The 25,949-nt window shown below is 43.7% G+C and overlaps 1 protein-coding gene across 1 annotated transcript in view; it reads right to left on the reverse strand.

Annotated features, from left to right (window-relative positions):
• Positions 1-468: 468 nt before the first annotated feature.
• Positions 469-25,949, reverse strand: part of BRINP1 (BMP/retinoic acid inducible neural specific 1) — a 97,518-nt gene continuing 72,037 nt past the window's right edge. The window contains exons 4-8 of the mRNA XM_059486338.1: positions 23,351-23,520; positions 21,527-21,632; positions 13,761-13,997; positions 8,915-9,137; positions 469-3,010 (exon numbers count right to left, since the gene is read on the reverse strand). Coding sequence (XP_059342321.1) covers positions 1,870-3,010; positions 8,915-9,137; positions 13,761-13,997; positions 21,527-21,632; positions 23,351-23,520 — 1,877 coding nt within the window. The 3' untranslated portion in view covers positions 469-1,869. The remainder of the gene's footprint in view (positions 3,011-8,914; positions 9,138-13,760; positions 13,998-21,526; positions 21,633-23,350; positions 23,521-25,949) is intronic.

A 25,949-nucleotide genomic window follows, 5' to 3' on the forward strand; every position in this document is an offset into this window, starting at 1 on the left:
GGCATCACATGGCCAACACCACAATGCATGAAGTGATGCTGCTCTCAGAATCTCAGCCAAAGTCTTCAAATAAAGTCAAAATTCCTACAAGACTATTTTGAACTCTGTTGAATAAACATGTTAAATCTTGAGCCAGACCTGAATCTGGGTCTTTGGATCAGGACTGTGCCCCTTGCTCAGACCTGTTTTCCCCAGGATGCTCCTCCACTCTGGAAGCCATCAGGATCAGAGATTTATTTCTCCCTTTCTGGAGGGCAGGAATTCCAGTCTCTCACTAGCACTTCTCAATCAACTTCAACTAAAAAAAACAGTGAAATTAAGAGAAACACCTCACTACTCACCTCCCACAGTGTTCAGACTTCATCACCCAGCTCAGATGATCCTTCATTCACACACTCCATTCAACATCCTACTTTTTGTTTAAATCCAAACACATGTCCTCACACATTCAAAAAAATTTTACCCACCTTTTGGTTATTTTAGTATTTTTTTTTATAACTCAATTCTTTTTAATTTGGCTTTATCCTTGCAAACTCAGGGTAGGTTTGGTTGTTGTGCTCTTCCCTCCCACCCCTCCCTTTTACTAATTTTGCATATATTTTAATAAAATGTTCTCATATATTTGCTGTATTTTTTTTTTTTTTTGTGGACAAAGTGTAAGTGAGACAAGGATATTATTCACAGCCACACAAACATAAGAAAGTAAAAAGGATTTTTCCTTTCCCAGTGAACAGAAATTACCTATGTACCCTTCAGTGTCTCCAGGTTTCCTTGGAAATGTATTCCCTTGCATTGTGCTTTAGTTTTTGTGGTGATGAGAGCTACTGGAAAACCCAGCACCTGAGGCAGAAAGACAAACTCAGCTTTGCCTTTATGATTTTGGCTTTCTCTGCTTTAGGGACTGTGTAGAAGGGCCTGAAAGATGAGTGAGTGAAGATTTACAGGTGCTGCTCCTCCTCTGGCACCACCGAAGGCAGCACCAGCCCAGGGCAGGGCACAAACTGCAGGTCAAGCCAAACAACCCAACACATCCCATTTTCCAGCATCTGCTGAGCCTCTGCCTCTGGTCAGATGTCTTCCAAGATGGAAATCCCAAAAGGAGGAACACCTGAGCCCTGAACCCACCCTCCACCTGTCTCACCAAGGAGGTGAGAAAACTCATCAGTTGTAGTCCCCAAGGGCTGCCATCCCCTCCTGTCCTCCAGCAAAGCTCAGCACAGGTTGCAGGAATAACTCAACATAAAGCTGGCATAAATCTCAACAGAAGAAATATCTTTTATCTTTAACCATTTACTCCCACTATAGGAATAATGGTAGCTCTTTTACATTTACATATAACTCTTGTTTGTTTGTTTGTTTGCTTTGATTTTTTTTTCTGTATGTCTCTTTGTCTTGGCACCTGCATAGCAGAAAACTTGACAGTTCAGTACAGAAGTTTGCCCCTCTCTCTGCTCCTCCCTTTATTTCCTCTGCTGCCCCTGAGGACTCGCAAACAACACCCCCAAGGTCAAGAGAGAGTACGGTGTTACCCTTTTATGACGGATTATAGAAATAACAAACATGCCTGACAGTCTTATACAGCGGCTAGAACGGGTTTAGTTTTCAACAAATGAAGAATTTCCTCTTTTCTTTTTTCCTCTTTTGTATATTAATTACATTTTACAAATCTTATTTTCCCCCTTTTCTTTCCCCCCACTTTTACTTCTTCCTTTTTTACTTTTTTTTCCTCTTTCTCTTTTTTTCTTTTTTTTTTTTCTTTTTTTTGTGGGTTTTTTGTTCGCTTGTTTGTTTTATTTTTCTTTTTTTTTTTTTTTTTTTTTATACAGCAAAAGGATCAATCACCAAAGTGTCCATTGCTAAGTCCGGGGGTTAGCAGAGTTTGGCTGTCATCTGGTCGGACTGTTTGAGGATCTCGGTGTTGTACAGGTCCAGGGCGTGGTTCACGCGGATGATCTCGCTGTTGGTGAGCTTCAGGCGGTGCTTGAGCATACACGAGAACAGATCCAGCTGCGGCTTCCCCGGGGCCACCGGAGGCGCCAGGCGGTTGATTCGGTCCCGAATATCCAGCAGCAAGAGCATGACGGAGGAGGAGGAGTAGAACTGCCCGCCCTGCGTGTAGGACTGGTTGACCTGCTGCACCGCGCTGCGCAGGAGGTCCGCGTTGAAGCGCAGGCTGTAGCCGTAGACCTGCACGTCTGAGATCTTGATGTAGAACTGGCGCTTGGTGGGGTCGGAAAGGTCCACGGGCCCTTGGCCAGTCTCGTTGCGCAGGAGGGAGGGCAGCCGAGTCCGGCTGCGTAGGTAGATGTGGACGGTCTCAAAAAAGGTTTTCCACCGGTTGCCCAGCAGCAGGGTCCAGTTGTAGCACTGGCTGTTTTGGAGGCGTATTTTCTCCCAGCGCGGGTAGCCGTACTCCCCGAAGGGCATGTTCCAGCCCTCCGAGTGGCTCCCGCTGAAGGGGTTGACGTAGACAAAGAACATGGGGTCCAGGCTGCTGTTGCGCATCTGGCAGATGCGCATGGAGATCCCGATCACCATGTGGATGAAGTCCATCCGGTTCTTGTTGCTCTTCAAGGTGAGGGACATGCGCTTGCGCCACCGCGGGTCGAAGAAGGTGTCCAGGCGGATCTCGTTGCTGATGAAAGTGGTGTGCACGTACAGGCGGGAGTCCATCTTCTGCAGCAGGTACTTCAGCTCCAGGTCCTGGAAGTCCAAGTCCGTCTCAAAGCTGATGAACTGCTCGCTCCGCTCCGAGTCCACGTTCTGGGGCTCGCAGCGGCCTCGGTAAAGCTTGTAGCCCTTGTTGCACGAGCCGCAGAGGGAGATGTTGGCAAGGCTGCACATGGCACAGCTGTTGTTGCCCCCGATGATGCAGGGGATGGGGCGCTGGCACAGACTGGTGCCACCGTGGCAAACGCAGCTCCGCTGGCTTTCCAGAAACGTCCCCCAGAACCCATTCTCATTGCAGTAGAGCAGGGACTGGACTCGGGTAAGCCATTCCTGTATCGTCCTGCAGGTGAGGAGAAGGGAGAATTAGCATTGTAAGGCCTCACAGGGAATCAGTGTTGGCATCTTGCTGGAGCTACAGTGTTTTCAGGGATATGTCTGAGGCAGAGCTCTCGGAACATCGGTACCCTGCCGTGGCATCTGGGAGCTATTCCAGTCTATTTCTAGACTGAATCTTTCATCTGCTGTTTACTCCTCTGGTGATGAGAAAAATCCTTCTAAGAAATTGCTACCAGTTAGAAATGCTCACCTGAGCGCTCTATCTTCACTCTGCACCAGGAGCCAAGACAGGCACTGTGTCCTGCCAAGGATCCCAGCAGCGCCACAGTGACATGGGAACAGAGCTGATAAAGCCATGCCAGAGACTGTGGGGCTATCAGGACATCAGAAGGGCAGCAGAACTCCCAGGCTAGCAGGAGAAAACTGCTCTTCAGGTTACTGGCAATTGGCCCCACCCTCTATAAAGCAGACCCATAACAGGACAAGGCAACGCAAGCAGCAACCTCTGCTTATGAGCTCAGAACAGTAGAAAAGAGGGTGGAAGCCAGGATGCATAGAGACAAAGCTGCTAAAACTATTCCTCCCTAAAAAAAAACCCCAAAGTCTTCTGCTAATTAATCACTTCTTGAAGTCTCTTCCTTAAAATCAGCCCCACTCACCCACCTCTGAGCCCCACCACTCCCACAGCTGCTGGATCAGCACTTTCAACCCCACATCCTGCAGCCCTGGAACGGCTCCTAGAAAATGACACTGCAGCCCACGTTCACTTTTTTTGCTCAACCCACTTGCCACGTTGCCTTGTTTCCCCCTTTTCCCCCTTCCCAGTGCCCCAGGAAAGCTGGGTACAGGGACTCCTTTCTCAGCAGCCCTAAGCAGAGCCCTGTGTGCAGCCGCTGCTCCCTCCCCTCCACCTCCCCCTGGCTAATGAATACTTCATTGTCTCCTCTGGGCAAAAAGTTCTTGGTAGTGCTGCAGTGAGAGGACTGGCTAATGACAAATTAGGATTCAGCCCCTGTAGAACAGGAGGAGTGATTATGGACAGAGGCTCTCAGAGCTGGATTAGTGAAATTCATGGCACCTGCATCGCCTGACCTCCGAATAATCATTAAGCTGTGGGCTGTATCAAAGAAGGCATTAAATGATACAGCAGCAAAGAACAGCAAGATGATTAGGGGGAGGGAGCCAGTGGAGGGATGAGAGTGTAAAACAGAGGAAAGCACTGGAAGGAAAGAAATAATCAAGGAGCAGAAGCAGAAAGGTTGGGAAAAAGAGGAAAATGTGCAGGTAAAAGGAAAAATGAGAGAGAAACAGTGGGCAGGGTGGAGAAAGGGAAAAACTGCAACAGCAACAACTGAAAGAGAACAGGCAGGAATGAAAAGTAGGAAGAAAAGGAGTAAAAGAAGGACAAGGAAAAAAGGAAGGGCATTAGAAGGAAAATTTTGAAGTGCTGGATATGGGAACAGACAATTTTTCATATTTTTTCTGTGGTACAGAGCTGCCAGGGTCTCTTCCCCCCTATTTCCAGCCAAGAGGAGCTCTTCTGCTGGTGGAAAGGACAAGGCTGGCTGGGCAGCTTGGGAGCAAGGCAGTGACCTCCATAAATATCTGCTGTAGAGGCAGACAGTCACACCCCTGGTCCCCAAAAAATGCACAGGGCTCCTCTTAATCCCTGGGACAGCTCAGCCTCAGAGGGGTGGGACAGCACAGCACAGTGTGGCTGTAAAACACAGCCACAAGCTGACAGCAACAAGCATTTCCAAACCATCCCAGGGGGCTGAGGCTGTCTTCTGCTCACAGGTGAATTTTTGCTCACTTTTCAGCAATACAAATATGTTTCCGCCCCTCTGAATCTTTGTGCATCCTGTTTGGAAAGCCAGTCGAATGCACCTGGATTTGTGCAGTGCTGGACTGATGCTTTACACAGGTTTTAGGTGTTGATAATGCCCCTGAGTTGTTGAACCAAGGACTGCCAGGCCATAGGAATGGAATGAATTAGAGTCAGGTGATCACATTTTGTCCATTTTGGGTGTGTTCTGTCTTAGGAAAAAAAATCACTGGATAGTTCTGTCCTTCTTTATACTAACAGCCAGCAGAACAAAATGGGAAAGAAGCCTCAGCTGATATCTTACAATGGATACCAGTAAATTTCCTGTTCTCCAGATGAACTTTGTGGAGGATGGATGGGAGGGTGATTGTTAATGTGTGTGTATGTCTTAGCTTTCAGCAAAGACAGAAGTAGGACTAAAAAAACCAAGAAGAAAATGAAACAGGAGACTACCCACCATCTGCTGATGGCAGCAATAAAGGATGTAATTAAATAAAAATGCAGAATCCAGGGCAGAGCTGGGCATCAGCTACAAACACGACAATGGGAAGTGTGAGAGAGCGAGAGAGAAGCAAAGTGGTATAAATTCCACCATTTTTTCTTGCAACTGGGACAGGTTAAGAATACACACAGGACCAGTCAAAGCCCTTCAGCTGACAGGAGGTAACTTTTTAAAACACACCCCCCGGATGGCTCAGGCTCATGGCATTGTGCCTAGGAGGTGTCAGAGCAAGAGGATGCTGGAAAAATCCACTGTTCAAGAGCTGGAAACCAGTACCAGAGTAGCCACTGATCTTCATTTAAAATATTCCCAGGGAGGTGCTGGGAATCCCCACCCCTGGAGGTGTCCAAGGAGCGCCTGGATGTGGCACTCACTGCTCTGGCTGGGGTGACAAAATGGGGATCAAGCCCAGGCTGGGCTCACTGATCTTGGAGGCCTTTTCCAACCTCAATGATTCCATGATTCTAAAGTGACAATAAATACGACCTGCAGGTCAAGCTCTGGATGAGAATTACTTTGCAGTGTTCTCTGAATATTGCTCACTGGACATGTGGCTCCCTGGCAATGCTGGGAACAGGCAGCCAGACGGATTTTGGTTTTTATTTGCAGGAAAAAAGGCAGGGACTTAAATAATTTCCTTTGTAAACTCACCTTTCACTTTCCAACCAGCACTAGCTGCTCTGGGGGTACTTTTGGGTTTTCTGTACAGAAGAGTGAAGTAAAAAATGCTATTTTTTTCCTCAGCAGCTGTGAGATGTATTTTGGCTGCAAGCCAGAACATGTATAACCCTTCTCTCCATTGGATGTTATTTCTATTTTACATCCAGTGCTTTAAAATAAAACTACAGGTGATCATTCGACATCAAAGTTTTATTAACTGAGGAGTGGTCTCCTTTTTAAACCAACAGATTTGCCTCTGTTTTAAATCTGTAAACTTTCCTGGGTTTGGACAAAAGAAGGAGAGACCAAATATATCGGTATCTATATATCTATATTGATATATTTATATATTGATATATTTTTATATTCATACATTTATATATATTTATCTATATTATATATTGATATATCTATATCTTTTTCTATATTTATATAGATAAAATATAGATATAAAGATATACAGATATGTAGATATATAGATATATAGATATATAGATATATAGATGATATATAGATATATAGATATATTGATATATTGATATATAGATATATAGATATATCGATATATAGATATATAGATATATCGATATATAGATATATAGATATATAGATATATAGATATATAGATATATAGATATATAGATATATAGATATAGATATAGATATTTCTGTCTCCTTAGCCATTGCAAAGGGTCATGGAGAATCAGCCTAATTGCCAGAATCTCTACTCTTCTTTTCTTATTTTCCTTTTGGAAGCACCACCTATTCCTTTCCCTGAGGACAATCAACTGCAATCTATTTTTTTTTTTAACATTGCCTTTGAATGTATAATGCAGGCTTACAATTATGTGTATTAGAGAGGGAGAGGCTTGCTCTTAATAGAACCAAGCCATCCTTTCAAAGCCACTGGCATGCTTGATAAGCCTCTGTCATTCTGTACAGCAACAATTAGAAAATGAGAGTATTTCCCAGCTCTGTGAGGAGAAAGATGGGCTTCACCTCTTCCACTACACAGCTCCTACCACACTGCTCCCCTGCCTAGCTGCAGATGCAGAATGACAAACAAGAAAAGAAATTATAATATGCCTGCTGATGTTGACTTAAACAAATCAAGCACATCAGTCAGTTAAAAACCCATCTGCCATCATCCATTCCACCCTCCTTCCCCCACATTTCATTGTAGTACTTGGAGGCTCCCTTTCTGCTTGGCTGGGTTTTTAAAATAGATGATAAATGCCGAAGACATATTTGTCTGAATCTTTTGGAGCAACATGGTTGGATGGAGATTTCCTCGCTGCTGCTTCACTTTGTTGTTGTTGTTGTTGTTAAAAATTCAAAAACAACTCAAAATTCCAACTTGGACATGCCTGTGGCTCCTCCAGCACTCAGCCTGGTCAGAACAGCTCAGCCACTTGGCAGGGATGGGGCAGGTTTAGGAAGCTCTCCAAAGACTTTATTTCATAATCTCTTACATTTAATAGATATTTCTCTTCATCCCTAGTAAGTCCATAAAATTTTTGTCGAGAAACATGAGATTTCTTGGTAATTAAAGAGGTGTTAAGCCCTGGAAGATTTTTCTGAGTTGAACAGTGATGAAATGAAAAGTCAGCATGTTCAGGCGCCAGGGAGCTGGATGAGAGCTGTAGACAGCAGTCAATCTGTCAATTTTGTCTTGAAACAGAATATTTAGGTAATGAAGGAAATGGACAAACAGTTTCTCTTCAAATATTAACTTGGCCTGACCCTTCCAAGAGAAGCATGGAAGAAAAGGCACTCAGACTCATTTTTCCCCCAAGATTTTCCATATTGCTTCTGTCCAGACAATGTAGAAGAACACAGCAAGAGATATTTATGAAAACATAGAAATGCAAGTCTCCAAAAATGACTCTTTCTCAACTCAGCTACAGGTTAGGGCTGAAAGGAGCCAACAGGAGGGGATTATTAGATATCAATAATTGCTGTAGCAGTGGAAAATGCTCTCTCCCCCTATAATAAATGGAAAATCTGCTTTCTCCACCTATAATAACCCTGCCAGGCTTCTGCTCAGTGAGGTTTTACAGGTTCACACTGCATCTCACAGCAAAAATGTGATGTATTCAAGTGAAACTAAAGCTTTTCCTTTCACTCTGGAGATATTGAGGAGCACAATCCAAGAATGGCTCTTGGACTTTGTGCTCCACATGTCTCTTTGAACGGCAAGTGGAAGCTGAAAGCTCAGCTGTGGATCTTGAGGGAAAACCACAAAAAAAGCAGAACGGACAGAAGATATTCTTGCAGAAATTTAAGAATAAGTGATGCCCTTCCCCTGGGTAGGTAAAGCCACACAGAAGGGATATGAATGCGATCAAGAATGTGACAAAAGTTACCTACACCTCCAGGAACTTCCAGATTTTACCGTTTCCCCCGAACATCCGTGCCAACACCCCCTACATTCGAACACATCCTGCTGGGATTAATCCCAAAGCCAAGCCCAGCTCCACCAGCCCCTGAGCCCAGCTCCCCCATGCCTGAGGAAGGATGGAGGTACCTTTCCCTAGGCAGCTGGTGGTTTGGATTGTGCCGACACCGGACACTGAGGCCAAAGATAGAAGCACCTTGTGCTCCACATGTCTCTTTGAACAGCAAGTGGAAGCTGAAAGCTCAGCTGTGGATCTTGAGGGAAAACCACAAAAAAAGCAGAATGGACAGAAGATATTCTTGCAGAACTTAAAGAATAAGTGATGCCCTTCCCCTGGGTAGCTAAAGCCACACAGAAGGGATATGAATGCGATCAAGAATGTGACAAAAGTTACCTACACCTCCAGGAACTTCCAGATTTTACCGTTTTCCCCAAACATCCACGCCAGCACCCCCCACAACCAAACACAGCCTGCTGGGATTAATCTCGAAGCTCCCCCACGCCTGAGGAAGGATGGAGGTACCTTTCCCTAGGCAGCTGGTGGTTTGGATTGTGCCGACACCGGACACTGAGGCCAAAGAGTTTGCGGGCGGTGCGCTGGATCTTCTGGCGCTGGGCTTCCAGCGAGCTCTGCAGCAGCTTGTAGCGGTTCTGCAGGTCCCAGTCGTTCCCCCAGTGCTGGTGGATGCTCCCAATGGTCAGGAAGTGGTTGCTAGGTAGCCTTTTCATGAAGGATTTGAACTCATCTGGAACACAGACACACACACAAAAGAAACGGGGAGAAATGCGGAGGTTTCTGAGCTGTGACAAAGGTTTTGTTGGGAGGGTTGAGAAAGAGTGGTGATGATGATGATGAGGCCATCAGCTCTGCCAGGGGAAGGTGATGTCCATTAACTCGCTGCTCTCTCACTCTGCCCCAGGAAGTGACTAATCCCATTGCTGTTGCTGCACCCATATAGAAAAAAAACCCCTATAGTGAATATCAAGGTGTAACAACACACTTAAAATGTACATGGTGGAAAAAAACCCCAAAACCACAGAAATTCCCTGGAACATGGGTTATAGTGTAAGGGTTATAAACAAAAAAGCTGGGAGTTGTAATCATTTTCACTTAAAATGTTTTCATTTACATTGTTTTTCAGCTGGTCCTGAAATGCTGTTTGTTGTTGAAAGCAAAGCATTTTGCTGTGTAATTAAAAAAAAAAGGGGGAAAAACAAAGCTTTAAAAATTCCCCAGAGGAAAGGTTTGGATGCTGTTAAAATGTCCTGCTTTTGCATTTTTTAAAAAAGAACATTTTGATTCTTACCTCTCATTTAACTCCATTTGAAGATAAATGGGTTGCATTTTGTAATGAGGAAAATAAAATAAAATAGTTTGCAGGGCTCGGGTGAGAATAAAAGGTGTCAATTTTAGCCAAAGGAACAAATCCAATTGATCGAAAAATATATTGTTCAGTGCTGCTGTTTATTGTGTTTGTTGTTTTTTGATCACTTTATTTCCATTTTATTTTGTTTGATAATGAAAAAAAAACCACTGTTATGCAGGGTTTGTTTGAGGGTTTTTTTTCATCACAGCCATAAATTCTGATACTGTTTCTGTTTCTGATCAGCTCCTTCTTCCTACCTGGGAAGGGTGGTTTGCTCAGACTGATTACCAGGCTGGGACATCCTCAGATGAGGAAAAACCAGCTGGTTCCAACTTTCTCAGGGGAAAATAACTCAATTTTTGATGCTAGAAAACCATATTTGACACAGTGAGACCTTGAGAAATGCAATGAGTGGGACAATAAGAACTCCATCAAATGTGATAACGACAACAGCAGTGTTTTGTACCAGGAGAGGAAAAACCCCAGGTGTCAGCACAGGCTTGGGAGGAAGGTCCTGGGGGCTGAGGTGGGTCAATATCCTGTTCTCACTGGAAAAAAAACTTCATATTGGGCTGAATCCTGCTTGGGGGAGTTGATATTCACCTTTTCTTGGCACTGCTACACCTGGGGCACCCACCTGAAAGGGATGGACAGGGACTGGGAGGGCAGAGCTGATGGACACCAATGTGCTCTGAGCTCTGCAAAGTCAGGTGTGGGAAGCTGCACTTGGTAAAGAGGAGGCCAAGGGATATTTAATTACAGCAAAAGGTACTCACAGATATGAGCAAAACTTCTCTTTTGAGAGACACTCGCTCTAACAAGGAGCAATACACAGTTTGCAGCTTGAGAGATTAAAATGATTTTCTGAAAAACTTCATCACTTGGAGGTAATGCAGTGCTGGAACACGATCAGAGATGTATAAAAATCTCTCATTTTACACTCTGCTAGGCAAAACCAAGGCTGACCTGACCTAGTGCTGGCTTTGGTCCTGCTTCTAGAGGGAAGCTGGACTAGGACCCTGCCATAAACTTCCCAAACAAGCCAACAAGAAGTATAACCATCTTTTCCTCTACATTATCTACATTATTTCTGATCCTTTCCCAATCTTTTTTTTTTTTTTTTTAATTCCTTCATCCTATTTTCAGAAGGAAAAGGAGAGTTCGTAAAGGCTGACATCTTTTCAAATAAAAAAAGAAATAATCCATAGAATTAGAGAAAAAAAAATCAGATAATTTAAATCCTATTGTACAAAGTCTAAGATATTTGCATAACAGATTTCCTATGCAGGAAATTTCCTGCTTGCAGTTCATGCTCAGCTGCCCAACAAAGAATATTTGTACATCAGTCAGTCCCATCCTGACATGGATGGTACGTGGAAGTTCACATCCTACTCCTAAAAATAATCATCATCATTGCACTACCAACATCCCTGGGACATCTGCTGGTCTCCTTTCTCCCCCCAAAGACAACCAAGAGATTGTTTTTAGCCATCTCTCAGGTTTTCACTGTGTTTTTAGTGCTGCTGCCAGTGCCCTTCTCCTCCCCAACCCTGCCTGTGTGCTTTTCATGGGCCTCTGGAACCACCATCAGGTATAATTGCTTCTGTTGACCATGCTGATTACTCCGGGTACCTTTCAGCAGTAAAAGCCTTGCATTTGCTTCCCGCCCCTTATAAATCAATTTCCTCAAAAGCCTTTTTGTGCAGGAGCCCAGGCTCTTTTCCCTCTGATGATGAATGTGGTACATTTTTCATCGAGACGGGCGAGGCAGGAATTTCGGTGCAGTGTGCACATTTTGCTACCGCAGTGCAACGTCGGGGGAAAAACAAATGAGCAGCAAATCTGGCAAAATAAAAGCTGGGTGGGGTTGTTTTAAAATTAGGGTGATGAAGAAAAAGAAAAGTACTTTAAAACCAACATAGTTTCTTCATTATTTATATTAATTTATAACTCTGCCTGAAAGCCAGTGGTATGCATGGGGATATTCCCTGTTTCTGGGAATGCTTCATTCTTAACCCTGAGAATTTCCAATTAATTAACATGTCCGTTTGCATTTGTGGTTATTTGATTCCTCTGCCCAGCAAACCTTGCTGGTGGCTGGAACTACACCTCCCGTGATGCAGCTTGGCCCCTCTTTCTGCTGAGTCACCCCATCCCCAAGGCAGTCCCATGGCAGTGACTCAGCATCACAAGCGGCACCACGGGGAATTGACAGGTCAGACATCTCTTTCACAGATGAAATTTTCCTTCTGCCAGTGTTAAATAAAAAAAAAAAAAACAACAAACCCATTTACATCAGAAACCAATAGCCTTGACAAACAAACAAATTAACTCCACCAAATGACTTAATTAAAAGTTGGCATTTTTTTTTAATCCACAATCACCGTTTTTTTTTGACCAGCCATTCTAAAATACCAAGAATAAGACAGTATTATTTTTCTCAATTTACCCACAAGCAGTGAAGCACAGGGAAAAAAATCTCCTGAGCTGATTCAAAGCAGCTTCAGTTCACTGCAGCCTCCTTGACTTTGAAGATACTATTCCAAATCACAGCAACTCTTGATTCGCCCTGCACAATTTTTTCAAATTAACAGAGGATCCAACACAGACCAGAAGCAGAATACAAATGTTTTGGGCTTTCAGTGGCTTCCTGTGCAAAATGGTATTTGCTTTCAGAGCACTCCTGTGCCTTTCAGTCCACTTTATTGGAAAAGCCTTCAGATGTCATCAGAGATTTCTCCTCTGCTGTTCATAATGAAGAAAATCCTCTAGTTATTGGGAATATTTATTAAAACAAAGAAGCAAAACACTAATACTGCAGTCTTTTGTGATAGCAACTTCTATCTCAGAGGATAAGTTCACGCATGATGCATCAAAGTGATGAATCAGATGCAGCAGCTTTAGACATAAAGATAATCACTCCATCTAGCCCTGAAAAGCCTCCAGCCCTGGGTGGAATATGGCAGAAATTGCACTGCAATATGTCACTTTAACATGGCAAATGAAAAACACCTTCCCCCATTCAAATCTCAAGGGGAGGGAGCCTGAATATAATTACCTACCCTGGTCTGTGCTAGGATCGAGTGCAGCAAGGACAGAATGTGGGACTGGAACCCCTCTCTCCATGGGGCTCCCACCTTCTCAGGGCTGGGTTAGAGCCCCTGGGATGGGAAGGGGTTTGCTGAGACCAACCTGTGGCTCTCGAGCACCTTTTGTGAAGATGCTGTGCCAGAACTAACAACAGCTAACACATAACCAGTGACTGTGCTGGCAGGCACTGCCAGTAATCCTTGAAAACTTGTGTGGTACTGAGCTGGAAAAAGCTCCTGAAATCCACATTTCTGGTTTGCCCTGGGGTTACCCAGCCTGTCACCATGATATTTTCTGAAAAATCCCTTTGCCAAGATTTCTTCTCCTGGCAAGATGAGAAGCCTCAGCTTCTCCATGTTTTGCTGCTCTGGAATGTGGCCTGGATATTGTTTATCCAAACATGTGAATTGTGTTTTATTAATAACCAATCACAGCCAGCTGTGTCAGACTCTGAGGAGTCAGTCACAACCTTTCATTATCATTCTTGTTTAGCCGTATGATGTATCCTTTCTCTTTGGTATAGTTTTAGTATAGCATTCTTTTAATATAATATAACATCATAAAATTATAAATCAGCCTTCTGAGAACATGGAGTCATTCATATTGTGGAAGTTTCTCTGTAGAACTATTAAAAGAGAGATTTGTAGATGGTTTGGTCTGAAAAATCAGATTTTTAACCAAACACATACTTCCATGGAAAATATCCCTGTACACATAATTCCATGTGTGGTGTGTGTTCCTGTCTGTGTGTTTAATAGAGGAAAAAAGAGTAAGACTTTCAAGACTAAGATCCTGGGTTTGGGTTAAAATCTTCTATTTTTTAGCCAAACTAGATCATTATACTGAGGGAATAAAAGATTTCTACCAGGTTGAACCTGCCACAAATTGAAAAAGCAAGTTTTTCTCAGTTACCTGAATTCTCCAGATCTTTGTAGGCTTCTGTCCAGGTCTTGGCCATGTTTGCCAGGGTGTACTCCATGATCTGGATGTCGGTGATGGGGCAGTTGCACTGGGGGAACTCCTCGGAGCACTGGCAGCCACACTGGCTGTCCCTGCAGATGTACTCGCCCTCCCCATTGCACATGATGTAACTCAAGGCAGACTGGACAAACTTCTCTTGTAAATACTGAGGGAAGATGATCTGGAGGCCTGGAGAGACAACAACAGGGTTATGGATGAAAAAAAAAAACAAAAAAAAGTAAATTAAAAAGCAATTTCAGGTATTTGTTCCTCTTTTCAAAGTTATGGTGAAGAATTAAAAGCTGTCATGAATAAAGAAAGTACCAGTTGCATTCCTTAGGGCAAGTAGTGATTTAGCTGAGAACAGAGCCCATCTCCTCTGCAGGAGAAGGGTGACAAGAAACTTCCCCTTCCCCAAAACCCTTTCACCCCATTCCCAGATCCCAGCACAAGGCTCTGAATGCAAAGCCTCCCTTATTCCCAGATATGGTGTTTTTTGTGTCCTGAAACTAAGTGCTAGTTCAGAAGCAATGCTGCTCTGACCTGTTTTGAGAGATACTAAATAGGTTTGGTTCCACAGAAAAAAGGAAAATACACACTGAAAGGGAAAATAAGAAGGAACAGAAAACAGAAGAAAGGAAAATACCACGAGAGGGGATTTAAAAAAGTCCCTTGCAGAGTTAAGTGCCCAGCTCCCACAGCATAAATACAGGAGCTGGGTACCTGAGCCTTCACAGCTTGCTCCCTGCTAGGAAGGCTACTTGCCAAATCCTATAAAAGTGCAAATGGATTTAGTGCCGATGATTTCAGTGTTGCTTGGCAGACTTACATTAGCAGGGAGATCTATCCCCTTGTCCCTTTCTGCATGGAAAGTGTTTGTGTATGCATCCATCTGTGCAGGCAGCACTGTAAGTGCCTCCTTGCTCAGGTACCAGAGGATGCAATAACAGTTTCAGTGTTTGCCCTGTGCACAGTGTACGTGGTTTTCCATCCCAGCCTCCTCCAGACTCCCTGTGGATCTCCCTGAGGATTCCCAGCTGTTTGCTCCTACCTGGCCAGTGCTGCCTGTCAGCCCCTGTCAGTGTCTGTGGAGCACGAGGCAGGGGACAACAACTCCAAGCCTTCCAGGGACCTCTCGGGTTTCTGTGGTTGGGATGACCCCCAAGGTATTAAAAAGTCTTTTTTCCCAGCCTTGCGACCAAAGAAGAAGTCGAGATTCCTTGGTTCTGATTTTCAAGTTTGTTTATTTTTCCTTATCTATCACATTCTTTCTCTGACCTGCTGAGATCTGTCCAGCAGGTCGGGTTGTGGCACAGTCCCTGCCCTTGGGGTGGTGTTAGCTTTTTATACTAAGAACTACGTGTACTTTATTTACAATAATTTTCCAATACCTATCACCTATGTTAGACAGCCTGTCTCTACTTTAAACCAATCCAAAAGTGCCACCACTACAGCAGAAGATGGAGGAAAAGACGAAGGAGAAGAAGAACAGGACATGCCCAGATTCCTCCATCTTGCCTCTTCTAAAAGGCAAAGATGCCCAAATTCATCCATCTTGCCCATTCTAAAAACCCCAAAATTCTACTTTTTCACCCTGTGACAAATTCATTACCATTCTACTCAAACTCTTGTGGCTTGTAACTCCTCACACAAAGTTGGTTATTTTTTCCATGGGCTAAAATCAAAGGCACAGGTGTTTTTGACTCTGTGCCAAGGTCTCTGAGCCCCTTGCCAGGGTGTCAAATCACCCAGGGCAGCCAGAGAAATGTCCTGGATCCAACAGGGACCTCCCTTGGAAGAGGGCAGAGATGGAGTGGAAGTGTGAGGGGTTTGTGGCAGTGTGAGCAGTTTATGGCAGTCCTGAGCTGCACTGTAATGAAGGCACGTGGGTCAATCACCCATCTGTTTGTGCTTCTGCTGCGCTGCATTACCAGAGCCATGCCTGACAGCTCACTGGAGTGGAATGAAAATCAGACAATAATTCAGAGGATGAGAGCGTGCGGGAATGGCAAAAAGGGTTGTGACCCCTTTCAGGAGCGCAGGCCCGTCTCTGATGGGTTGTGTTCACCTCAGACAAGAGAAAAACAGCAGGTGGTGACCCTGGGACCCCCATTACCCTTTTGCATTTGGATCCAGAGAAGCACCTCAGCCTTAATGAGGTCCCTCTGGAGGAGCAGGTGTGGGGGCTCAGGGGGCTGTGGGAGGCACAGGGAGCCCTGGTTCCTCTGCCCTGCTCTGGGTGAGCAGCAAGCTGCCCCTCTGCCTGACCCCACTGGCAGCCTCCAGGCAGGATGGGCTTGGAGCACCCTCCAGCTGGGAATGTGCTTGTGACACTGGCACAAGGAAGGATTTCCAGCCCAGGGACACTTCTGCATAGATCCTGCTGCCTTTTCTGCATTGCTGTTGGGGACTGGAAGGAACACACAAAGAGCTGGCCAGGACAACATCCCTGCAAACACATCAAAACTGGCCTGCAGAGGATCATTATTCTGAGACCCCTCTGAGGCCTTTTCTGAGATGTGTCTCAATAAGAAGCTCAGATTTCTTTCTGCTGTCTTCAGGAAGTCCTGAAGCTCAGCTTCTTCCAGGGATTGTAATGATAGGACATGGGAGAGTGACTTAAACAGAAAGAGAGTAGGTTTAGATTTGATATTAGGAAGGAATTCTCCCCTGTGAGGGTTCTGAGGCCCTGGCACAGGGTGCCCAGAGCAGCTGTGGCTGCCCCTGGATCCCTGGCAGTGCCCAAGGCCAGGCTGGGCAGGGCTGGGAGCAGCCTGGAATAGTGGAAGGTGTCCCTGCCATGGCAGGGGTGGGATGGGATAAGCTTTAAGGTCCCTTCCAATCCCATTCTGGAATTCTATGATTTATCTGAAACAACCACTACAGAGGGATGGTTCCTTACCAAATCCTCACACTGATATTAGTGATCCCAAACCTTCCTTCAGGATGGAATCAGAGCGCAGTGCTGTGGGAGAACTGATCCACAAAGGGGACCAGAGAGCCTGAAGGCAGCTGTACTCACTGAGCTTTCAAGCTCACATGAGAGCAGAGCTGGACTTCTTGATGTGCACTGACTCTTCATTCATGGTCCAAGTCCCACGAACACATTTTCCACTCTGCTTCATGGAGGAGCAACCTGCTCTGGCTCTTTGAATATGATCAAATTACCTCAGGCTCTTCAGTTCTCCATAGTTTCTCTTTGAATTTGAACTTGGATAAAGCACAACAAGCTGCTTGGTACCAGCTATAAATGATCCTGGCTTTAGAGATTTTAATTTATTTTTTTTTTCTGGACGGAATGGGGGTGAAAAAGCAGCTAAATTTCAAGGAAAGCACCTCCCATTGCAAGGGGCATTCCAGCAGATGCAGAAGTGTGAATACTCTGTAATCTCCAAAACACATCGTATTTTAACACTGCAGTGCTTCACATGGATACTTGCTTTTTGCCCATAAAACTCATGGTTTCTGAAAAAAAAATAAAATTCCAGGAAAATATCCTCTTGTAAGAAAGAATATCATGTTTAAGGGGCAATCAGACTGTACACTTAGCGCCAACTCAACAAAACACTTTTATAAATATTTAACTTCATCAGAAAAGCAGTTTTGCTGGAACCCACCAGTTGCCTGAAGCATTTGACAAGAAGCCCACACTGAGAGCTGTGTTTGCACAAGTGCCACCCAAATTCAGCCACTCCAAACACAACCCCTGACTTTAAACAGGTTGCTGGGATTACAGGTGACTCACATCTTCCAGCCAGAAATTGCCTTGTGGAAGAAACCAATGTTTCTGGTTTCTTCCAGAAGAAACCAGAAACTTCATAGCTGAAATTTCTGGTGCTCAACCAGAAATTTCACAGCTGAAATACAGCTCTGCCTGTTTCCGCAGGAGTATTTTTTATATATACATGTAAATAGTCACGGATTCTCCATCATCCCCAGACAAGGGCATGTTAATTTTTTTTCATATCAATTATATTTATATCAATTTATTCATTTGAATTTTTTTGCTTTAGTTCTGGGCATCTCTGTAATTGGATATCAGCAAGAGATTTTACAAGCTCTGTGCCAGCAGCAACACCTCACCCAGGTGATCCTGGCATCCTCTCTTTCATGTGTAGCTCTACCCTGTGCCCAGGGACTAAATATTTCTGGAATTCAGTGGGTTATGGTTGTCAGTAAAGCACAAGTGGCATCAATCTTTTGAGACCACTGCTCTGAGTGCTTCTGTTGCTACCTGTAAAGCAGGAAAGGTGTAATCCCAAGAAATATTACAGCTGTAATCCCAAGGAATATAACAGCACCACTGAGCAGCTTGTGCTAGCAGGGAAAGCCCTGCTGCCAGTCACAACCCTAATAAAATACCCCAAATGCTGTGTTTTTCTCTAAGAAATTTATTTGGACATTAAAAAACATCCAAAAAACCACATATATATATATATATATGTATTCAATATTTCACTGCTGTCTACTGATGAAACAACATCATGTCAACAGCCAAGAAGAAAGGCAAACTGGTCTTAAAATCTGGGATTTCGGATCATTTCCATGGGGAGAATCCCTCAATCCAAGCCAGGGGGCACAAGGAAGGGGCTCATCCCCAACAGCAGCCTCAGGAGCTGATAATAGATGTATAATGGAAGTTTGCTGCTGACTTGGATATGTTAGTTTTGAAGGTAATTGATTGATTAGAGGGGGAACTTTGCCACTTTGTAAAGCATGAAGTTCCTCTTTAAAAACGAAGAGCAGCACAGATTTGGTATAGGTTTGTCTTAGATAACTACAGGCAGAATATGAAGTATCTGACAAGGGAAGATGTCCTTAATTCACCCAGAAAAACTATTAGAGATAGATGTTTGGCTTTAGACTGTATATAAAAGGCTTCCTGCATTAAAAGAGGTAAATTTTCCCAGCTCTAAATTAGAGCTATTTGAAACATTTTCCACAGAAGAGTTCTCTGTTGAAAATGCAGTTCCGTTGAAGCATTTTGCAAGAGCATGTTGACTCCAAAAGCACTTTTGACTTTCTAAATGTATTTTTTCATACTCCCTCATTTCACTGCAGTGAAAAGCTGAAATGTTTTGTGTTGCCATTACTGTTCTTTCCATCTTGGAAAATGCTTTAATAGTAATTGTAATGTAAATTCTAATGTTATGCTATCATATATGCTATGCAGGTATATAATACATCTCTTTATGTAGTTATAGATGTATAATATATATGGGTATTTACACATATATGACAATATAATATTACATATTGAAATTTAATATATTTAATATAAGTATTGTATACAACATGCATTATGTATAGAATATAATATATGACCACATTTGATGTAGAAAATGACCTGTTATGCAACATTTGCTGTTTATTGTTGCACAGTTTGGAACAGCACAGAAGGATTGTACCTCACTGAAATAGTGCAATGCTCTATTGACATATACTGTCAGTAACAGTATTGATACAACAAGCCATGCCTCTGAAATTTGGAGTTCCTGAAATTCTTCAAAATGTTGCTTTTTTTCAGTCAAATTTTCCAATTTCTGCCCAGGACACTTGGCCAGAGAACACAAATCCCCCTTTCTCAACAGGTTGCTGTAGAGCTGCTGGTACCCTGCCCTGCATCACCACAGAGATCCTGCTCCAGGGAGGGCTGGGAAAAAAGGAGACCTTCTGTGATAAATATTATGCATATACATACATATATATATATATATATATATATATATATATATATGTATATATATATACATACCTCAGAGCATGGGCCCATGGATGCTGGGCCCACAAGGATACTGGTTTATAACTAGTATCTAGTTATAAATTATATATAAATTATAAATTATGTATATAACTAGTTTATAAATTAGTGATTATTTTTTGTCCCAAGTGCAGCACCAGACACCCTGCACCATCCTCCCCCAAAATCAACCTGCCCAAACCCAACGTGGGTGCATGGAATGATTTAGCTGGAAAAGACCACCATGATCACTGAGTCCTCCCCCAGAATCAACATTCCCAAACCCTACGTGGGTTCATGGAATCATTTAGGCTGGAAAAGACCACCAAGATCATCGAGTCCAGCTTTTGGCTGATCACCACCTTGCCAACTCAGTGCCACATTCCATCCCCTGTCTCTCCTGAAAGGCACAGCTTTGAAACCTCAAGTCCCCGGGCTGGGAGGCAGCAAGTTCAGACAGAGAAATTCTCCCTGTCACGAAGAAGCTGCTCTTTTATTGAGCCAGGCTCAGAGCTGGAGTGACACAAAGGCAGGAACATGGATTCCTGTCAGCAGCTCATGCTCGGCTGCTAATCAGATCAGGGGAGACTTGGTCACGATCCATTACCTGCTGCAGCCCTGTGACTAATTTGTAATGAGGCCTCTCAGAGCAGAGGAAGGATCCTGGGTAATTATCCCAAGAACCACACTCCAGATTAGGTAGAAAACTCAGGTGGAGCTTTAAAGGTCACTTTGTTCCATTAGGAAGAGCTCCTGCCTTCCTCCCTTCCCTCGCTGCCTCTTTGCCTTGGCTCCAGCCTCCCCCTGCACTGGGTTTGGAGCTCCATGAAACCCATGTGTGGTTGGCCCCCAAGGTTCTCTGTCTATTCTCATCAGAGATCACAGCCTCATCCCCTCTCTCTCAATTTTTTCCCTTTTCCTCCACCTCCTTCCCCCTCCCTTGGTTTATCTCCTCTCTTGTAGGATCAGATAACCAATAGCACTCTATTGATTTACCCACTTGTCTGCCTATAACCTGAGCTGCCTACTGATTTAGCTGCTTCCCCACTTATCTCATGTGTCATCCTTGGGTTTTCATTACCAGCAGCTACCATCACAGTGTAAAACCCTCTCAAACTGCTTATTGTTAATTAGGTAAGAACCAGAACTCAGTGATTTGGATAATCACTGCCATAGTGAAAACAACCTGCATATTATTTTTAAAGGCAAATAATAACAACAATAATATTATATCCACAACATTACTTGGTAAATGAAACCCAGTTTCTGTGAAACCAAAGATTAAAACAGCACTTGCCAAATTATACTCAAAGCGGAAGATGTAATGTAGCCCATTCATCTGAAAAATTAAAATTTGTGCAAGTACAAGGATTTGAGAAATAAAACCATCTGGGCAAATTAGCAATTAAATCCCACATTTCCTTATTTTGTCAAAAAACTTGGGAATAACCTTCATGAATTACATGCCCAGTGAATTTCCTCCTTCTACTGAAGTTGACTTCTTGCTAACCAGCATGTATTTATTTATTAATTCAGCCATGACCTCTATCTGTTGACTTTTGGACTAGCTCCCCATCTGGGACTGAAGCCATGGCTTCTAGCATCCAAATAAAACCTCTGTGACTTTTCCCAAAGATTACGGTCATTAGAGAGCCCCAAAAGCTGATCTGCAAACCTCTTACACAAATCAGCAGTTTGGGAGGGACGGAGAGACATGGGCAGAATTCTCCTTCAAAACTGATGGAAGAGGTCACTTTTTTTTTTTTAATGTTGGTGTGTGTATCATGCACAGAAGTCCATCAAAATTCAGTGTCAGAGAGGCATTTCGTTGGGGTCAGCCCTAGCTCTGCTCAGCTGAGCCTTGTGTGCAGGGAGCTTCCAGACACAGCAGAATCACAGCAAAGAGAAGAGGGGGAAAGGCTCAGACAAAGGGCACTCCTGTCCCATTTCCACCCCCTCCCTGGTCCCTGGGCCCTACCTTGCAGGTGGAGTTTGCTCTCAGTGCTTTGCAGAAGGACAGAACTCACAGAGTCCAGATTGTCATAGCTGTTACAGCCCAGGGGGCCGGTCCGAGTTTCTGTTACCTACAGAGGATGTAGAAAAGAGAAAGAATGTTCCCTTTGACTGCAGCACCGCACCTTCCCCAAGCTTTTTTAATCTTTTAATTCAAAGACTCCTTGTCACAAGCTGATATAACCCAAAACACATCCTCCCTAGTTGGGAAAGAATGCCCCACCCTGCACAGACACTGCTAATGCTTGGTGCAATCTCAAGCTAAAAAATCAGAAGGAATTGTGGCTGCTTTCTTTAGGGTACCTCAGGTTTGGCAATGGGATCCTGCAGACTGATGTTTCTCACAGAGGATCTGCATTGGAGAACATCAGAAGCCTGTAGAGGAATTATTCCCTGACTTCTCTTATTGGAAAGCAAGAAACAGAGATGGATTGCCAGCCCACAGTGGTGCCTGGTGCTCCCACGGCAGATGTGAACAGCAGCCCTGTGCTGAGGATGGATGGAGGCACAGATGACCTGCAGTGCTGCTGCTGTTGGTTTCCTGCCCTCCTGGAATTCACCACGGGTGATTATCTGCTGTCACTGTTTCAATATCTCAATACAATTTCCCATCCAGAAGGGAACAGCCTCAGCCATGAGACAGCACAGAACAATAACGAGAGCTGAAACCTTTCAGAAATGGCTAACAATGACAACTCCATCCACATCACCTTCCCTGGAGTGAACTCAGCAACAATAAAATCCCTGCCCAGTGTAGGATGATTGCTTTCAGAGAAGGCAGCCTTTGCAGAGCCATTTTCCCTGTTTTGTATTCTCTGAGCAGCTTCCCTTCCTTCCTGCTGCAACCCCCAAGCTGTCTCTCAATCCGTTTCATTCCAGAAGCCTCAGTAATGCCACACTGAGTTTTTCACCATTTCTTGTTGCAAATTCAGCTGAGAGATGTTTTGCAGACTTACAGCCCCAGGAGACAAACACTCCTAGGTGGCACAGAGTTAATTTCCCAGACCTGCCTTTCCCTTCCAACCTCCATCACTGATCTGGCTCCTCTGCCCCCTCTCTCCCTTCCAGAAGTCACCGTCACACTTAGTGAAAGTCTCCTGTCCTACACAACTGTTGAAGTGAGGGGGAGACGACCATCCTTTAATGCATCGAACTCCGATTTATTGATCGATCAGTCACTTTAAATAACAGTGTTAATTAACTTCATGCATATTCCAAAATCCAGGTTTATGATAGGTTAACAGAGAAAACTCTAACCACTCCCCTTGTTTTACAATACCGTTAATTGTTTACACAAAACAAAACCAGTGTTCCCACTGTGATATGAAAGGTTCCCAAAACTTCCACATCTGTTCTCAGGGTGCCATCTTTTCCCAGAGAGGGTGTTTTGCTTGTTATGGGAAGACTGCCTGAGAACCTTATTGTTTATAAAGTGATGCCTGAGAGAGTCTAATTGTTTATAGAAATCAGGCTGGGAACTGCTTTTGGAACTGCTTTGCAACTACCTTTTACTTTTCTCTCACTGTATGCCTTCATGGCCTTTTTCTTTAAGCCATGCTTGAACTAAACTCCCGACACACAACCACCACGCTGAATGCCCACCTCTTTCCAGACATTAGTGACCGCGGGGAAATCAATTCTTCAACTGAATAAGAGCAAACCTAACCCTGGGAACAAAACAACTTGTGCTCAAAGAAGACATCAGTCTGGCAAAGCCCTGCCCCAAATCCCTAGAGGATCCATACAAGGAAGCCAATCCTTTCCCTCTTCCTAAGGCAGGATGTGGTACCTTGATTGCTCCGGTAGAGATCTGGATCTCATGGAGTCTCCTCATGGTGCCATCACGATCTACAAAGTAGGAGGAGGCGAGCTGGTGCAAAGCTTCAACGCTCTGGGTGGCGTTTCCTGACTTTCTGTCGAGGCGGCTTTTGTCCATGTACATGGTCAAGGCCTCCTCTCCTGCAGCAGGGAGAAAAGGAGATTTCAGGCTGCAAGCAGGGAGAAAATGCTGTCATCCACTTCACCTAAAGGAAGAAAAGTCCCACACCTAGAGCACTCTTGGAGGAATCCACCCTTCCACACCAGCATCATAGGAGTACATAGAGAAACCTCCTCCTCTATTCAGACAGCAAGGCCGAGTCCACCAGACAAGTAAAGCAGCTCCACTGAATTGACTAGACAACATTTTGGATATTTTTCAAGCCAGCAGAGCTTTGCCCATCTGTCCCACCTGAGGCAGGTTCTCTAGAATGATGCACACCTGACAGGAGAAGATCTCACTTTGTGCAAGTCCCTGTCTGACCTGACTTCTAGAAGGGATGGACGATGACTGCACGTAGAACACGGTGTGCAGGTAGGTACAGTGGACAAACAAATGTTCCTTGGACCTCTTCAGCTCCCAGTGGCATTGCAAAAGGGGAGGGGAAAGGGGATGAGTAAAGGGAATTAATCAGAGGAAAAAGCAAATAAGAAAATTTGAACTAACCTCCCTTGCTGCCTTCTTTCCTCCCACAGAGTCTCATCCAGGTAATATAAGTAGAGAGTGAAAATACCACACAAGATAAGGGACAAAAGCAGGTGATTTTGAAATGGTAAGCTCAGAGAATCTGGGAGAGAAGTAGTTAAGAATCGACAAACATCAGCAGAGACCTTAATGTAACAAAACAGGTCTCTGCTGCTGAGAAGGACTATTTACCTAATAATTCAATTTGTGCTGGGTGAGACACATTAAAATCCAGTCCATTCTTAACAAAAGGCTGGCATTGTGAGAGGTCTTAAAAGGTGGAATGCCATCCTGCATCCTTAACACGTGAAACTTGGATTTAATAAATGAAGAGTAGACACAACTAGAGGAGGAATGTGCCATTTCTACAAAACTCTCTTAATGAGAAGAATGGTGCTTGTTCTGGTTTGATACATGAACCACTGATGAATGCACTGCCTCTGGCAGTGATAGCATGGTCCAAAAAATATGTACCACTGCTTTCAAGGCCAAAAAATGTTTCACTTTTCGTCATCTTTGCATAATTTTTTTTACGAGAACAAGGAGTTACTTTTCTTTAAAATTCTTATTAGCTAAAACAATTTGATTCATCCAAATTATTTCTTTTATTGCATATATGAAAAAAATAACCCAAAATCCCAGTAAGCCCTCCCCCTCACTTTCCCTGGAAATTTTCCAGCTTTTATCTGAAAGCCAAATGCCTGAAAACAAACCAAAAATATTCTGGCGGAAAATCAAAATATTTTTATTAGATTTCAGTTTTTCAAGCAATAGTTATGTTGAGTATTCAGCCTTTGGCTTTGAGATGAAAAATTCACTTTTTTTTTTTTTTTTTTTGTGGAAAGAAGGTACTTTTCATCAAAAGAATTGATCAGTTGAAATCTTTTAATTAGTTTTGCAGGACCTAAGTGGAGAAGTTAGGCATGTAAAACTTCGTCTTTAATATTTTGTTAAAAATAACAGACTAGCCTTCCACCACTTATCAAAGCTGTGGTGGTAACAATGTCATCATTGTTGCCTCTCACAAAAGCACTTTCCCTGGAAAATGACCAGCTTTGATTTCCTTTATCACCATTACCATTTTTTATGTGTTGAGCTTGTGAGGAGACCTTGGCAGGGATCAAGGCTCTGCCACACCAGGCTCTGTCCACACAAACAAAGCCAATCCATTTTCCAGAGGATTGAGCCCCCTGTATCCGATGAGGCACAACAGGTGAATACAGCAAACAGCCAAAGGCACAGGGGATAAATAAAATGTCTGTGGTTACTGTGAGGAGCAGTGGTCACTGCACTGACCACTCAATGCAATTTTGAGTTTCATCTCTTTGTGTTTTTCAGAGAGATTTGAAGGAAATTTTATAAAAAGTTTCAGTTTTTATGAATCAACTCATTTGCCACTGAAGAGGCTGGATCAGTGAGAAAGTGTATTTTGAGCCAGAATTTCTGGATCTCTCATGTAACAGAAGCATTTAACTTCAAGGAGATGCAGCAGAGAAAAATGAGAAATTATGTTTCACCACCATTTTGTGAGGCTGTGGCAGGAGAAGGAAGATCTGGGATAATTCTCCCCTTAGCCATAATGCACAGTCATCAACTCTTCATCAATTGCACAAATAACTGGGAAAAAAACAACTATCCTGGAAAAAAATCATGCCTTATATTAACAGCCAGGGCATAAAAATCAGGAGAGAGGAGAAGGAGAAGGAGAAGGAGAAGGAGAAGGAGAAGGAGAAGGAGAAGGAGAAGGAGAAGGAGAAGGAGAAGGAGAAGGAGAAGGAGAAGGAGAAGGAGAAGAGAGAAGAGAAATCTGTTCTCTGGAGCAGTGAGGATTAGTGATTCCCCCACAGAAATTGTCAATTTTTTTCCTCCAAAGCAAGAAAACAGA

This window comes from Ammospiza nelsoni, chromosome 20 (genome assembly GCF_027579445.1).
Source record: "Ammospiza nelsoni isolate bAmmNel1 chromosome 20, bAmmNel1.pri, whole genome shotgun sequence".
In the NCBI taxonomy this organism is placed as follows: domain Eukaryota; kingdom Metazoa; phylum Chordata; class Aves; order Passeriformes; family Passerellidae; genus Ammospiza; species Ammospiza nelsoni.